The sequence below is a fragment of the Leptodactylus fuscus genome, chromosome 6 (assembly GCF_031893055.1).
Source record: "Leptodactylus fuscus isolate aLepFus1 chromosome 6, aLepFus1.hap2, whole genome shotgun sequence".
Lineage (NCBI taxonomy): Eukaryota > Metazoa > Chordata > Amphibia > Anura > Leptodactylidae > Leptodactylus > Leptodactylus fuscus.
This window is the reverse complement of record NC_134270.1, coordinates 136,150,640-136,167,190: the sequence shown is the minus strand read 5'-3', so window position 1 is coordinate 136,167,190 and position 16,551 is coordinate 136,150,640. Positions and strand designations below refer to the sequence as shown.

The following is a 16,551-nucleotide window of genomic DNA, read 5'->3' as shown; positions in this document are numbered from 1 at the left end:
TATCTATCTATCTATCTCCTATCTATCTATCTATCTATCTATCTATCTATCTATCTATCTATCTAGAAAGCGATTCTGTCCTAACATTTCACAAAATCCAAACAAAGTAATAGCATACAAAAAGTGCCAAATAATAATATACAGTGCCCAAGTAATACTGCCATATAGTGCGCACATAATAGTGCCATATAGTTCAGACTTATACTTTTCTCTAGTGCCCATATAATGATGCTATAGGGTAAATGATATTATATAATACTATAGCTGTGACCATGACCAAGTACGGAGCATGGTGAGGGTGCAGTGTTATCCCCGCTACACGCCAGCCAGTTACATGGACTTCTATGATTGATACATAAATGGGACATAATAGCTTTATAAAGTGTCTTGTCCTCCCTGAACAATCCTTTTGATCATCCTGCAATGAAATAATTCCACATGAGACGCTGCCACAAGTGTGACAATGTTCTAGGCTGCTATGAAAGCAGATCCTTTGGCTACCTAAAGTGTGAGCTGGGAGGGGGCCAGAAGGGATAAAGTAGTTCTGAGGCCGGATAACCAGACCCCTCCTCCCTTGTAAAACACCTCTCCAGCATGAATGAAGCTGAGACTAAGTCCTTCCTATCCCTCATGTCATTGGCTGGGCTGGCTGAAGAAAAAGATTTAAAAAAGGAGAATAATTTGTGTCTGAGAAACATCTTAAGCCTTGACTGAGCTGGAAGGAGCATCAGAGAAGCAGCATCATGTACTTTGCTTTGTCTGGGCACTGTGCCTTTCTGCTGATCCACATTGTCCTTGATCCCGTGCTGGGATGGCCATCTCTTAAAAACGATGCCACAGAGATCATTCCAGGAAACATCGAAAATACGGAGGTCATCATAGAAGCCACCATCCCCAGTGACAATTACACGCTGAACCAAGCGAAACATGGAGGAAGGTACCTGCACCAATCCACGGACACCACAGGTAACTAACTACATGTCTCGTAACAAACTCAGCTCTGCTACGTGTACCTGTGGCATAATTGAATTTGGGAGTTCATGGTAAGATCGTGATGGATTTTACATAGGACTGCAGAAAAAAACTTACTTATCTTATTTAGAAGCTTTTCAAGAGTCAATGACAAATTCAGCTCTGCTACATCTGTATAGCACCTTAGAAAATAAGTGTATGTAAATGTATATTTATAGGAAAGGTGTGCGGTATTAAAGATTAAGTAGTAGTAAATGAATAACTAAGAGGGTCATGTATGAAAAAGCAGTGAACTGTAATAACCTGTACAAGGGTGCAGGAGGGCGCTGACCTGGCAAAGTATAGACCTTTTTATTTAGTAATATGACAATACTATATTACTATACTACAATACTATGTAATATAACAATACTATATTACTGTACTACATTACTATGTAATATGACAATACTATATTACTATACTACAATACTATGTAATATGACAATACTATATTACTGTACTACATTACTATGTAATATGACAATACTATATTACTATACTACATTACTATGTAATATGACAATACTATATTACTATACTACATTACTATGTAATATGACAATACTATATTACTATACTACAATACTATGTAATATGACAATACTATATTACTGTACTACATTACTATGTAATATGACAATACTATATTACTATACTACAATACTATGTAATATGACAATACTATATTACTATACTACAATACTATGTAATATGACAATACTATATTACTGTACTACATTACTATGTAATATGACAATACTATATTACTATACTACATTACTATGTAATATGACAATACTATATTACTATACTACATTAATATGTAATATGACAATACTATATTACTATGTAATATGACAATACTATATTACTATACTATATTACTATGTAATATGACAATACTATATTACTATAATACTATGTAATATGACAATACTATATTACTGTACTACATTACTATGTAATATAACAATACTATATTACTATACTACAATACTATGTAATATGACAATACTATATTACTATGTAATATGACAATACTATATTACTATACTATATTACTATGTAATATGACAATACTATATTACTATACTACATTGCTATGTAATATGACAATACTATATTACTATACTACCTTGCTATGTAATATGACAGTACTGTCCCTGCCTACTCTACCTGGCCTCACAAACTTTAGTATGTGTACCCCAGATAGTACACACCATATCTTGAGGCGGTGTGCTTTTTCTATTCTTAATATTGAGACTATTTTATGATATATCAGCAGATCTTAGGCTGATCCCAAGTGTTTCTGAAAAGCTGCGTCTCTGGTTGCAGATTTTGCTGCGTTTTTTGACCCAAATCCCCCCCAAATAGGAAATATATTGGAAGCTCTTATACTTTTCCCTTATACTAAATCCACATCTGGCTTTGCCTAAAAAACTGTATTAAAATCTACAGCAAAAGCAGTGTGTGGCCTCCGTCTCAGGTAGGATTCCCCTTTAACCTGCCCTCATTACGGTTTTCTATACATTTTCTATACATTTCTTATTTCCATATGTGTCTCTAGATTATATTATTTTGTATTGTGTAATATGAATATTGTATGGGATAGGGGAAATATTTTTTAAAGAATGTAGCAGAGCTGAAGTTGTCATTGCACTGCTGCACATTGTACTGGGATAGCTGCTAGTCCTATGTAGAATCACAGAACACCCATTAATGGAATTGACATTGTTAGAGGAAAAGACGCATATGTCAATCATGTGTATCAATGGTGAAATTGATATATTTCATCTCTATCGCCGACCTCAAGATTAGTTGACTACAGTATATATCCTCTTCTAAAGTAAGGTTCAGATCCCCGGGGTGGAAGGACACTTGACTGATCCAATGTGATGGCACAGCGTGGAGCTCTCTGCTAGTCAATGTGGTCCATCCTCTGTCATCTGTTATGACCACTATGGGCACTCAACCATTAACGCAGTTCTATTTCTATCATTTTCCCAGTGAGTCCACTAGGAAATCTACTTTTTGACATACTGTACTATTGAGGATGAAACAGGCGAATAGAAGAACCCATTGACAATGGTGACCCGAGCAAACTATGTTATATGTATGGAGACCTCCCTACTCATCGGTCAGACATGTTTAATTTTATCATACCTGGCTCTTTGTTCTTGAGGAAGATAAACCCCTACCAATGGTGTCTGGCACCAAAGTGTATGAATGTTTTCGACTCTCCTCTCCCCGTTGAAAACACTTGGACGCTTTATCAGGTTCCTGTGTATGTGTTTGGGGAGAGTCAGGAGGAATAGTTCAAGTTATTTGTCTGATAGCTGTTGATGGTCCAAAAACACCTAGAAAATAAGATTGTGTCCATGTCTGGTGAAGAGATTATGGAGACCTACGGCTTAGGTCAGGAGTGTCTGACGTTTTGGTGTCTTTGGGCAGATTTTAAGTTCCATAGATATTACACTGGAGCCCTCCAACCACAAGGTTCTACTGAACAAACCATAGATCACCGTAGGGTTCAATGGAGATCCCTCTGCTTCTGTAGTACCCTGATGGTTGCAAAGCTTGACGATGTAATATTGGACATATTTTGGCTATGTGAAGCTATGAAGTTATGTGCTTTCTCTCCTCTCTGCAATCTTTAGCATGGTCCTTGTCATCATGGTGGCATATATGTACATTGGTAAGAAAACACATCAAACTAGTTGTGTTTTACGGATAACACCTCAGAAGCGTTGCCAGCTATGTGCAGTTTCATAGACATACCAGTAGGGAATCTAGTAAAGTGAGAGAACTTTATTAAATAGACTTCTCCCAAGATGTCAACCAACATGGAAGTGTATGATGTGACCTCACTTTACAAGTGTCAGGAGGCAGCAGAAAAATGTGGGGTTTAGTTTTACCAAGCCCCCTGCGATCCTTATTTCAGTGACAGTTCCACCCTGAGATGAGCAATCTGAGGCAGACTGGTTGCTAGCGATGTGCTGCCTGACAACCACATTGAATGTACAATGGTGACTAGGGTCAGGGGATAATCATACTCATCAGGGAGAGTGTGTGCCTACATAGGCGTACGGAGACTTACAAGTCATTCCTGCTGTGCTAGGGATTCTGGGTAAAAAATATGCTAATCTATTCTCCAGGATGTAATTAGGAGAACAGTGCCGCTGTATGCTGCCCTCTAGAGGGCAGCCCCCTTAACATCATGCATGACTCAGTTAATAAGCCTACTAATCATGATGTGGATTTAATTGCCAAATTAGTATTTCTATTCCAAAAGGAACAGATTCCCAGCTATGGACAGTGCTGTTTCAGTCTTTTGGACCTCCTCAGCATAGCGCAGGGATACTGAATTGGCAATGGTGACAAGCAGTGCATCCACAGCAACCAGACTAAGAGGAGAATATAAGATGAAAATAAGCCAGGCAGTAACCTTACATTGTCTTTCCTCCTCTTTCCTTGGTATCAATTTTAGGCGGGGGACTCTTTCATGTCAACTTTATCTGACTTGTTCTTTAATGGCACAGCTCACAGAAAATGCTTTCTGACATTTGTGACCCCTAAGTACATCCTGTTCTTTTAAGAGTCATTATGAAGCCTATTATCCTAGATAGCACCAGATTATTGAGTCTTTCCCTACTTGTCTTGTGAAATAGTCAGTGTATTGAAGTCGCTGGGAATGAGTCATCTTATGTCTACTGTACTTAGAAGAAGGAATGGTCGCCAATCATTGACATCAATGGGAGCTGAGCTGTAGTTTTGGTGCCATGCCATTATACAGGGACCAGAGCTATCTCTGTATTGTGTACTATAGGCATTGGAAGTGTCCCCATATAGCTGGTCGGTGTGGGGGCTGGTTATTGGTATATGGCTAAGGATAGGCCATAACACCCTAAAACCTGGACAAGCTCTTTAAATAGGCACTGTTGTTTCAACAAACTTGGTATAAATGGATAGTACAGGGAAACATCGGTACATAGGAAACTTTCTAATATATCTTTTTAGAGAAAATGCCTTTTTCTGCCATCATCAGTTTGTTCTCCTGTGGCACTTTCATCTGTTAAACTGCCTTTCACTCGGAAAATGAATTTTCTGTTTGTCTTGAAACACACGGCAAATTACATGACTCAGATTGACTTATGCCAATAGAAGTCTATGGAGAGGGGAAAGGAGTCAGCAGGAAGTTCAGGAGATAGGTATTGAATAAAAGCTTTTTATCACAACCAAAGCACTTTACTTACATTATTACAGTTCAGGATTTCTCTAAACATGTCCTCTATTGTCCTGAGACTGCTTAAGAGTGAGAGAGAGAGCTATAGAGGAGATTCTCCTCTACTTACTGTATGCAGTTACGTAGAAGTAATTTTCGCTTGAGAATGTCTTGCTTTACTGCTACTATATCAAAGCAAAATAGATGTTAAGGCCATGAACAGTTATCACCTCTACACTATATACAGTAGATGATATATGTAAGACTGACCATGCACTTTATACAACTTTTGGCTGAATGTTCATTTGGCTGGGACCGGCTTAGGGGAGATCTAACAACAATGTCCAAATATCTGAATGGGTGATACAGAGATCTTTCCAATTGTCTCTTTATACCTAGGTCTGTGACAAGGGGCATACTTTATGTCTAGAGATCCTATTGTCATAGACAGGACTTCTTGTGGGGCTTGAATGTCTTTCTTGAAAGAGAAAATATCCCGTTATCGTAACTATAATACTTGGGATAGGATGGGGATCCAGAGTCAAATCGCCATATTCGAAGTTTGGAAGGAATTGTTTTACTTTCTTCGGGATCAATAGAATAGGATTACAGATCGACTTGTGTCTTTATCACACCTTATCAACTATGTTGGCATAAAAAGACATGCGGACGTGTCATTATTATATATATATATATATATATATATATATATATATATATATGACTAACCCCTTTAAAATTGATATCTCTATTGTATAAAGGTAACAGGTGTCCTTTGGGATACATTCTGGTTGGGTAAGGATAACCCAGGTCTCATTATCATGGAGCGCCTTCTGACCTAGATATGACTGATAGATGGTGTGGTAGAAGTGTGAACAATGGCTAATAAGACAATCCCTCACAGGTGACAAGTGTAAATGTTCTAATCCCTTCACTTAGCCCCATGTTATATGAGCAAACATTTTCCATGCCCCTGAATGCCACTGTTTGTCTGCAATCCTTGGTTATTACATCTAATGGGTGTCAACCTGTGGCAGTGATGGGGTTAATGCCAAGCTAAATGAGGCATAAATACCAAGTTAATCTAATGACTTCTGGATATTTGGATTGCTGGTATCTCTGAGGATGGGAGAGCTTTGTGTAATAATAAAGATAATAGAAGTCCATTCGTCACTTCAATTTGTCAGGCTATTGTGCTGCTCGGTAAACATGGCCACTTATCTGCAGGAGTCTCCGGCCTTCACATGTGACAAGAAGCAGCAGTGGGCACGGAAACATTACATTGAGAAAAGACAGCCAAAAATAATAAAAAAACACTAGCATGCCTCAAATAACATTAGAGTGTAAGCTCTGTTGGCTAGTACAATCTATATGTTATAGGGTGAAATGGAAGTCATGGATCAGGCAGCATCTATCTTTCATAAGGTATGATAAAGACTAATTTATTTCAGCATCAACCATAGGGCAGAGCTTGTGGTAACAACTGGGAATTGGTGCTTAAAGGCAGTCAACCAGCCAGTACTCTCACCAGTGGTGTAACTAGGAATGGATGCCCCAAAGTCAACAATTGACATGAGCAGGGATCGGTAAGTAAATAGGGCCTGTTACCTGCTGGGGTTACTCCCTATGGCCTATTTAAAAAAAATAAAATAAAAATCAGGGGCCGCCAGTCCCACTTATGTCCCGGGCCGGCGCGAGAGCCACTACCACTGCTACCCCGGTATTTATGTTAACGATTGTCACAATCAAGCCATAGTTGAGGGTCCCATTACAGGTTATCTGAAGATTTATGTTATGCCCCTGTGTCGATTGGCCCCCTTCACATGTAGAGTCAACTAAGGCTTCACGACCAGTGTTATATGCACCATTTTTCAACCATTCATTTGTATGGCCCCATGTACATGACTACATATCTACATATCAGTGTATGGCACCGTGAGCCTGGAGCCAAACTCAGCACAAGCCCTATACTTCACTGGCCTCAATGAATGGGACCGCGGAGGCACGGACAGCATACAGATGTCATCCATGTGTCGCCAGTGCTGTTCAATCACGTCCCAATGACAAGAGCATGAACTAAAAAAAGTAATATCATCATAAGCTTAATAAATATTTTATGTCTTTTTACATATATAACTAGCACGCACATATATGTGCATAACTCCAATACTCTTCACCAGTCCTACTAAATAATGATGGATCAATCATTCCTGTTTTTTGGAGAAATTACATAGAGAATATAAATACTTGCGCTGGAAATGAACCCTACAGCTTTAGCATCATCCTGCACGTCGGATTTAGCGGTATTTACACATTTCATCAGGAAAGTGATATGGCGGTATTATGGTTTGTGAGTCTGTAGACAGAATCTGGATGCACATAATCTAATTTGCACAGTTTACTCTGGTTATAAATGATTCCTGTGTTCCAGCGGAGAATACATGTTCTTTTCATACAGTCACTGATATCATTCTCAACATAAGAATGCCTTCAACACCCACACAGGAAATGATTGAATGGATTTTTCACATACTGCATTCTGCTTTTAATTAATTTCTACCAAGACAATCCATTTACAGGCTGCCAATTAAATGGCGCGGCTCTTTCATGTCCATTGGTGGTATGTAGACGTACAATGAGAGTGCGAGGCCATGCTGTGAAGCATTTACATTGACAATCTACTGACAACTACCAAAGAGAAGAAAGAACCCAGGGGTTATCATAACTGGTGACCTCAAAGAGGGCAAACATTGTGACAGAGCGGCAGGGGTTGTGGGTACAACACTGGCGTTCATGCTTTGCAGCCTACGTTGCTTCTCAGGAGCCAGAGTGCACTAATGCCTTCACTTGTTGAAAGTGGATTTACCATGGGAAAAATGTGTTTAGCATAAAGTGGTGATTCAATGGAGCAATTTATTGCATTATACAGCTACATACATGTCTTATTCAGTGCTGCTTCTTAAAGGAACAGTACCAAGTCGGATATTTTTAAGAGAATAGACATACTTATGTTTCGGACAAGCCAGATGTAATGTCATAGCTTCATAGTCAATGTAGGCTTTGACCATTGATTTGTATTGTCGTTCATGATACAAATCTGGTACGTTATACACCTTCAATATCTTAGTTACACAGTAGATGAGGTTGGATGAAGATAACAGTCCATCAAGTCCAACCTAGTGCAGTTGAACATGCATTTGGTCAACAGTTATTTCTTCTGACCTACCCCTACATGTGTACATGTCTCAGCCTAGTGTGCATGTGTTCTAAAATGGTAGAGAAGAATAAGCATATACTTGCCAACATGAAGAGATTGGCTACTGGGAGAATGACGTGCTAGGCATTTGGGTGAGGTCCTGCCCCCTATGACTCTTCTTTTTGCCTTGAAATACCCCTTCTTATGACATGGGCACTATATGTACTGGTTATGGTCCTTTTTTGTGATGTCACCAGCACATAAAGTGTCCAAGTCAAGTATAAAATGACTGCAAGTCAGGTGGCTGTGGTAGCGTTCCACTAGGCCTGGTAGACTTGCTCACTCATCCGAGAGTCCAGGAAGTCACCAATCTTTTCTGTAGGAGTAATCTGCTGTCAGACACCATTGGTAATGGCTTATCTCTCCCGAAATGAAAAGGAACAGTTGTTGAATACAACATGACTGATCCTTCTTTGTCTCACTATCTGTTGTGGGAGAATTGGAAGATCCCCAGATAGAGGAGATAGTTGGTCTCTCAACATTGGCAAGTTCAGTCAACTTTGCTCTGTGGGGCATCTTTAGTACAGGAGACATTTGTCACATACAATATAGTAAGGCTTGTTTTCATGTGGCCATCATTTCCTATTAGTGTAATAGATATGTAACTAATTAAGATGTCTCTTGATGACCAAATCTTCATTAAGGAGCTCTAAAGCTGGTGTCAATCTTGACCAATGGTGCCTCGTCCTTAACAGAAAACATCAAGGGAAAGAAGGATTGGCCATAGTTGACTTAGTTTTTATCTCCCGTTGGCTACAATGCCCATACACTGTTAGTTAAACCTGATTTTGGTGGTGACTGGCCAATCTCATACATATAGTCGGATTTATCTATGTTAGATAACTACCACAAAAAGTTGACCTGTTCCAATTGGTCATTCTAGAAAAGAGTATTTGTGGTGATCAGTGACATGGAATGAAGGGTTCTTTGTGCTCTTCTGAGCTTAGCTCATATAGACAGTGCTGCTGGATCTCGAGTCTCTAACATACGATACAGCAACAGCTGCTACAGACAGATGTCATACTGGCACTGATGGGTGCTGACTAAGACCTAGTCCAATCTTTGAACATGGGGAAGGATTGGCTGTATATTCCGGAAATGTAATATTATTAGAATGGCCTCGGGCAATGAGAGCAGAAGACCATGGTTATGGAGATAAACACAGAAATGGTGCAAAATATTACTGTACTGGAGGATTAGGAAAGTTTTGTGGAGTAAATTGTGACCCACCATGGGTGCAGTGAGATCCCTCTAGTGTCAGTTACATGAGGCTAGAAATTTATCATTGGGAAAATTTGAGGACATCACAATCAGATCAGAATCCTGTGATCAGTTGATTCAAGGGGCTCTGCTGCCCCACAATAGGTACAGCACCATACATTGTGTAGTGGTTGTGAATGGTATTGCAACTTTCTCTCACTCCAGTAAAGGATAGTTGCAGCAGCATTTGCTGCCACTACACAGTGTACAGATCTATGTCTGTTATGGCATGTTGTGGTCCCCTAAATCAGATTATCAATTGGGAGGGGTGTCGAGTATCTAATATGATATTGAAGTATCGTTGACCCAACCTAAATACAGTTAACAATATAAAAGTCCCCCCCTTTAACTATTTGAGGGTAAGTAAGATATTTGAATCTGTATATAAGAAAACGAACATATATGGCTCAGGGTCAACCTAATGTTCTAAGCTTTTCTTCAGTTCCGAATTGGTCAAACTGTCTATTCCTTCCATCACATTCCTGCTGATCTTTAGCACTGACAATACATATAAGCCCATACAAATGCAGTTTACTATAAGTAAGCATACAGTAGGAATCGATTCTTGAATTCCTAGAGGTTGGCATATTGTAAGCATCCACTCTCCGTCTTGCATTTGTTAGTGTTTACTCCTGCTCACGTAATAAACCATTTATAAAGTACACCCGTGATATTGGCCACAAGGCACATTTAAAATGTGCTTTGAAGCATTAGACCATATAACTCCAGAATTCTGGAAAGCTTGAGAAGTTGAATATGCAAACCCATTAAACTGATGAAGCATTTGGATTAGATGTGATGTCCGTAGGGCAAAAAAAATATATACTTTAAGAAATGAAACTCATTTCTCCAGCTCCTTTTATTAAAATTTTCTTTTCATACATTACGTGTTGATCAGACAAATGGCGAATCAAGGTATCGGGTACAAAATAAAAATTTCTTCAGGCACTCTAATTTTATTGAAAATGTATTAAAGATATAGTGAGCGCAGTATTAGTTTTATTGTTTTATTTCTCTAAGATTAGCTAAATAAGCGATGACATCACAGAAAATTTATTTTACAAGGTACCAGTGGAGCTAGAAATATCTGGGTCTCAACTGGTACATGTGCTCTTCCAATAGGTTTAGTCTGCCCAGCGACTTTGGCTTTGTCGATGCAAAAAAAACCAACTCATGATACTGAATGTGATCATACTGGAACTCGCAATTGGCTATCACCATAGTATGATGGCCACAAGAAGTCCATGAGGTTAGGCATGTTGAAATCAGGATACTTGATTCTTCCTTTCCCTGACATTTGTCAAAGTGGGAAGTCAAGAAACCCTAAAATCCATTAGATGGTCAATTGAACCCACCAAAATTGGCCAGTTTGGCCAACATTAGTCTAACCAAACGTAAGTCTGTTAGGTTTGCACTCTGCGTTGCGTAAACCTGGCTTTTTTGTTTGTTTTTTGAGCCAAAGCCAGGAATGGATTGAGCAGAAGGTAGAAGTACGTGTACTTGTTTGCCAAAGGGATGAGCATGCGGCAATCTAAGGAGACGCTGATTCCTCAGCTCAGGGAGCAGTGCGACCTGGAGCTCTCCATAGACAGATTCCGTTTATGGAAGAAAACTTGGAAGAACCTGGGCACAGTATTTCTAGATTACCACGTGTATGAGAATCCTTAGGGTGGGATATGATACAGGGTGTCTCTTTCTGGTCTGCTTTGAATAACTTTGTCATGCTCCATCTTATTATATTATGTAGTATATAAGATACAGTTCATCAGTTTTGCCAAGAATTGCTCTTGTAAATTGGACATTTTATAATATTTTCTATTATACTGTTTACTTTTTGGATACCTCTAGTCACCACACCCCCTAAGTCTGATTTTATCTCCTGCAAACTTAAGATTGAGGCTTTGTGGTATGCTCGTATGGCTGTACGCCAAGTTTTGGGCATCTGTAGACTTATAAACAACCTAAGCAAGCCTCAACATCATAACTTAAAAGACACACCTATACTTAAGAATTGCCTAACTAGCAAACAAGGGGGTGCAAAGGGTCATACAGGTGGGAAACAAACACCAGGCCCGTCTGTCATGACCCAGTTTGATCTTTGCTGTATGTCTCTATATAGACCACTATTAAACATGTTTCATATGTGACTATCTTTATGCTATTATATATCCTAGAAACTTAGCAAATTTTATATTATTGAATTATAATGTATCCAGATTCGAGGACACTCCGGATCATTTCTCTGCACTATGTAAATTTTGTGCTTTCCCAAAGAGGTAACCCACCCATATAGCCTATACTATCATGGAAAATGTAAGAATTTCTGAAATCCTCTTGTATTACAATTAGGCTTGAGCGATCGTGTTCGGAAAAGATCGGATTCTGATCGGCGATTGAGAAAATTTCACGATCGCGATCGGAATTCCAAACACGAACTTTTTAGGTGGGATCGAGATCGGTGATTATTTCCCACAATGCTTTGACACTGGCCAAGCATTGTGGGAAAAGCTAACAATGTTAGCCTTCACACTGAGTATACGCTCAGCTGCGGTTCCATAGGAATGAATGGAAGCAGCCGGCACACAGCCTTAACCCCCTGCGCGCCTGCTACATCCATTCATTCTAATGGGAGACTAGCTAACATCTCTAGTAGCTACTTACCTGAAGAGATGGTTGGTCCGGTGCTCGGTGTTCTCATTCTTCTTCGCCTCGCTGCCCCCGCCTCCCAGGTTAGTGTTTAAAGAGCTAGGAAGAAGGCGGGGCTTGTAGCTTAGGAGAGTGTGGGCGGGTACAGGGCGGGGAGACCTGACATCTTCCCTCCCAGTACCCGCCCACACTCTCCTAACCTGGGGGGCAGGGGGCAGCAAGGCGAAGAAGAACGAGAACACCGGACCAGCCATCTCTGCAGGTAAGTGGACATCAGGGGGGACTAAGTAGCCAGAGGATTAAACAAAAATCCTCTGGCTACTTAGTGATTAAAAAAATCATCACACAGCGTGGATTCTAACAATTAAAGCGTTCAATTGTTAATTTCCATGCTGTATAGTGAATAGGATTGTTTTTAAAATCCGATCTCCGATTAGCAAAAAAATCCCATTGACTTGCATTGGGATCGGAATTGGGATCGAGATCTGGTTCGAATGAAAAATGATCGGAAATCGGATTTCAAAATCAATCCTGAAAAGTCCAGATCGGCTCAACCCCAATTACAATCCATCGTAACATTGCTTCAAGCAGCAATGCTGACTATTGACTTTCCTTGAGAAAATAGAGCAATCTGTTACTTCAGAGAGTTTCTGGAAAAGCTACAATTTGGCCAAAATTCATAAATAATTGTAAAAATATCTTTTGCATTAATATTTGCTCTGATGTCATAAACACTTGAACTGTGGATGCTTTTATTATATGCCAACCCCACCGGCAGAATTGGCTTGAGAACATGTCCCTATTAGCTCCTGGATGCAGACCCAGATAAATGAAGGTCAGGCCAGATATTACTTATATGACCAACGTCTGACTTTTCCTTCTTCGTAGTTGGTTTTATGAGTTACTGTAAGATGAATGTTCCTTCTGACCTTTGCGTTTGATAATTCCTTGACACATTACTGAACTTTACATTAGCCCGAAGTCTTCCGCACAGTTTCTCCATTCATATCATTATATTAAATGTTGAGCCTACAGGAGTTACCAGTCGCCGCAACACTTTGATATACTTGTTGGAAGAAAGGGATCTGAGACTATACGCTGTGTCTGGATGAAATGCATTATCCAAGACCTTGTTATGAACCTGATTTTGCATTGATGTAATAATAACTTATAAAATCTATGTAATTTAAAGATGTTCGGGCCATAAATTATTCCTCTACGTCTTAGAGTTCAAAGGAAAGTGAAAGAGAGTAATACTTACAAATGTACAGATAGCAGAGGAGACTTCATGGCAAACATCAGAGTGGTCAGTCTTCACCTTAAGGCTACATTCATATAACCATTATAAATAAAAAACCAAAAACGTATAGAATAGTCTGTTTTTCATGCTCGTCTTACATCCATATGTGACATATCTTGCATCCATTTCAAGTGTAGCTTGACCACTATGGTCCCAATGGAAGAGGGATGAGCCCAGCCTCAGCTACTACCCCTGTGTATGGAGTGGTACAGATACCAGTGGTACAGATACCATGGCGTATAAGCAGAGATGTAGCTATAGAGTGTACAGATTGCAGTTGCGATGCTTGGAGTATTAGAAAACACCATAAAAATCTTAAAAATGTATCAATATACTGAATTGCTTATGGATGATGGGGAAAGCTTAATAACGCACAACCAAAGTGGCCAACTTTGTACTAGGTAAGTGTAGCTTGGCCACTGTGGTCCCAGTGGAAGAGGGATGAGACCAAATTGAGCTGCTACCCCTCTTTATGGAGTCCATAGTAGCTTCAGACGTTATCTCAATGGTGCAGAAACCACTATATATAAGCAGAGATATAGAGTATACATTGTACCCCAGCAGATTCAAGGTACTCCTCTGCCTATATGTGTTTCTGTGTAGCTACAGATTGAAGAAGTGGGACCTACATCTATCCTAAATTTATGGCCGATATAGGCATCTAGGCTTGGAGCACCCCTTTAATGGATTAATAATATAGGGCAATTTCTGGGGAATACGTTGTTCGCGACTATACTATATTAGAGAACTTCTATTTGTTACATACATGACTCATATTATTGTATATACTGGTATAATTGTGTCATTTATGCCAATCTATACTAAACCTTCAATACTCAGTATATTTACTTCTCTTGTTTTCTTCAGATCCTTCAGAATTTAGCTGCAGAGAACTACGCTCTACTCAGCACATCACAGATGGTCCATGTCGCAGTCTGAAGCCTGTGAAAGAGCTGGTGTGTTCGGGCCAATGTTTACCATCTCATCTCCTTCCAAATTCCATTGGGCGAGGAAAATGGTGGCGCCAGAGCTCAATGGATTACCGTTGCGTGCCAGCTCACAGTCACACCCAACGCATTCAGCTCATGTGCCCTGACAATGAAGTGCGAACATACAAAATTCGAGTGGTGACATCATGTCGATGCAAGAGGTACACCCGCTTCCACAACCAATCAGAGCTAAAGGATTTTGGAAAGGACATGGCGAGACCTGCAAAGAACAAGAAGCCTCGGCTTTCCAGGCTGAGGAGCAAATCAAACCAGCATGAACTGGAAAATGCATATTAATGACCCAGTGCTAGGGCAGAGGCTATTTATATGTCGTGTGCGGATGAGGTGACTCTGTTGGTTTACTCAGCACATACAGATTAAGTCTGAGGAGTTGCTTAAGGAATTTAAGATTAAGGCTGACCTATTATCTACAGATTAAGATGAACAGGCCACGTAGCAGCCGTTACAAAGAATGTCTGGACTGGAGTAGAGATGAGAAAATACTCACTATACTATTTTATAATAATACATATTATATTCCAGAGCATTCACTTACTTATCGTATTTAACGGCAGCCTGCTTGTACAGACCGCTCCCATGCAGAAGTGGAAGGACAGGGCTTGAGAAACTACTGCAAACTCTTAGAATAGGAGCTTTTGTACATTTTGGAGATTGCATGAAGTGAAATGGACTTTGACACTAACTGCTTGTACATGCTTTGTACTATAGTCCAAAGACAAGCTTCACATTGTCATATATGAAAGTGTATATAACTGGCACTCTATATAGGAGGAAGATTCCCATACATTATATCTATATTGTAAAAAAGTTATTTGTCTATTTTTTTTTTACAGAGTTTCCAACATACTGCTCCATTTTGAATAACCCTATACTTACCAGAGAGGGCCCAGACATCAGGGGGGCCCTCGGTGAGATCATGATATGGGCTACTTGCAAAGGGTAGCGCCTTTCTAGTTTACCAGAGGTCTGTCTCTTTCATGCAATCCAAAACACAGCAGAAAAATTGTTGTAAGGTTGCGGGTTTTTTAAAAAAATTGTTGTAAGGATCTTTTATCTGCGCAGTTGGCCATATACATTAAATGTATGTTGACTAGGCCTACAAATTCGGCTCGGCTGGCTGGACATCTAATATGCATGGGGGTCTCCTGACTGCCAGACAGTAGATGTCAGGGAAAGAAGGTGAGGCAGTTGGATATGAACATGCCCCATCCTTTTGTTCTCAGGAGGATAAGCTCCCACTAAGGGTAATCTGACAGTTATCTCAGTAACCCATCCACATCAGCCAAGTTGATATGTGTGGACAGATTGGAAATAATAGCTCTTGGTCAAATTAACCAATAATTTCATGTGTATGGTCAGCCTTAGGCCTCATTCACGTCTGGGAACTCCCAAACGGAAACCTATATGCATTAAAAAGTGGTTACCTAAGGAAACCCTTGGATCCCATAGACTATAATGAGGTCCATGTGGTTTCCGCTTAGTTTCCGCACGAAACATGCGGAGAGAAAAGTGCTGCTTGAAGGATTTTTCTCTTTGCATGTTTCAATTGGAAACCACACAGACCTCGTTATTGTCTATGGGGTCTGCGGCTTTCCTTAGGTAACTCTCCAAACCCTAACGCAGATGTGAATGGGGCCTTAGACTCACTTGACATAAAGCCAGGCAGTGTGTATCTGGCCCAGTCATACAAGTTCAGCAACCTACAAGAGGGGCCCAATTCTCTTACAAGTCTATCTGTTGTTTTCCCGCAGATTTTTGTATATACCATACCTAGACTTTCCATAACTAAAACATGTATGGGATTACTGTTATCTTCAAATGTCTATATTTTATAAGAAAATTT

The 16,551-nt window shown here is 39.8% G+C and overlaps 1 protein-coding gene across 1 annotated transcript; it reads left to right on the top strand.

The window, feature by feature from the left end:
• The first annotated feature begins 601 nt into the window (after positions 1 to 601).
• Positions 602 to 15,526, top strand: SOST (sclerostin). The gene is made up of 2 exons (XM_075277287.1): positions 602 to 966; positions 14,566 to 15,526. Exons 1-2 carry the CDS (start codon positions 744 to 746, stop codon positions 14,982 to 14,984), a joined length of 642 nt encoding a protein of 213 aa, XP_075133388.1. The 5' UTR covers positions 602 to 743; the 3' UTR covers positions 14,985 to 15,526.
• The last annotated feature ends 1,025 nt before the right edge of the window (positions 15,527 to 16,551 follow it).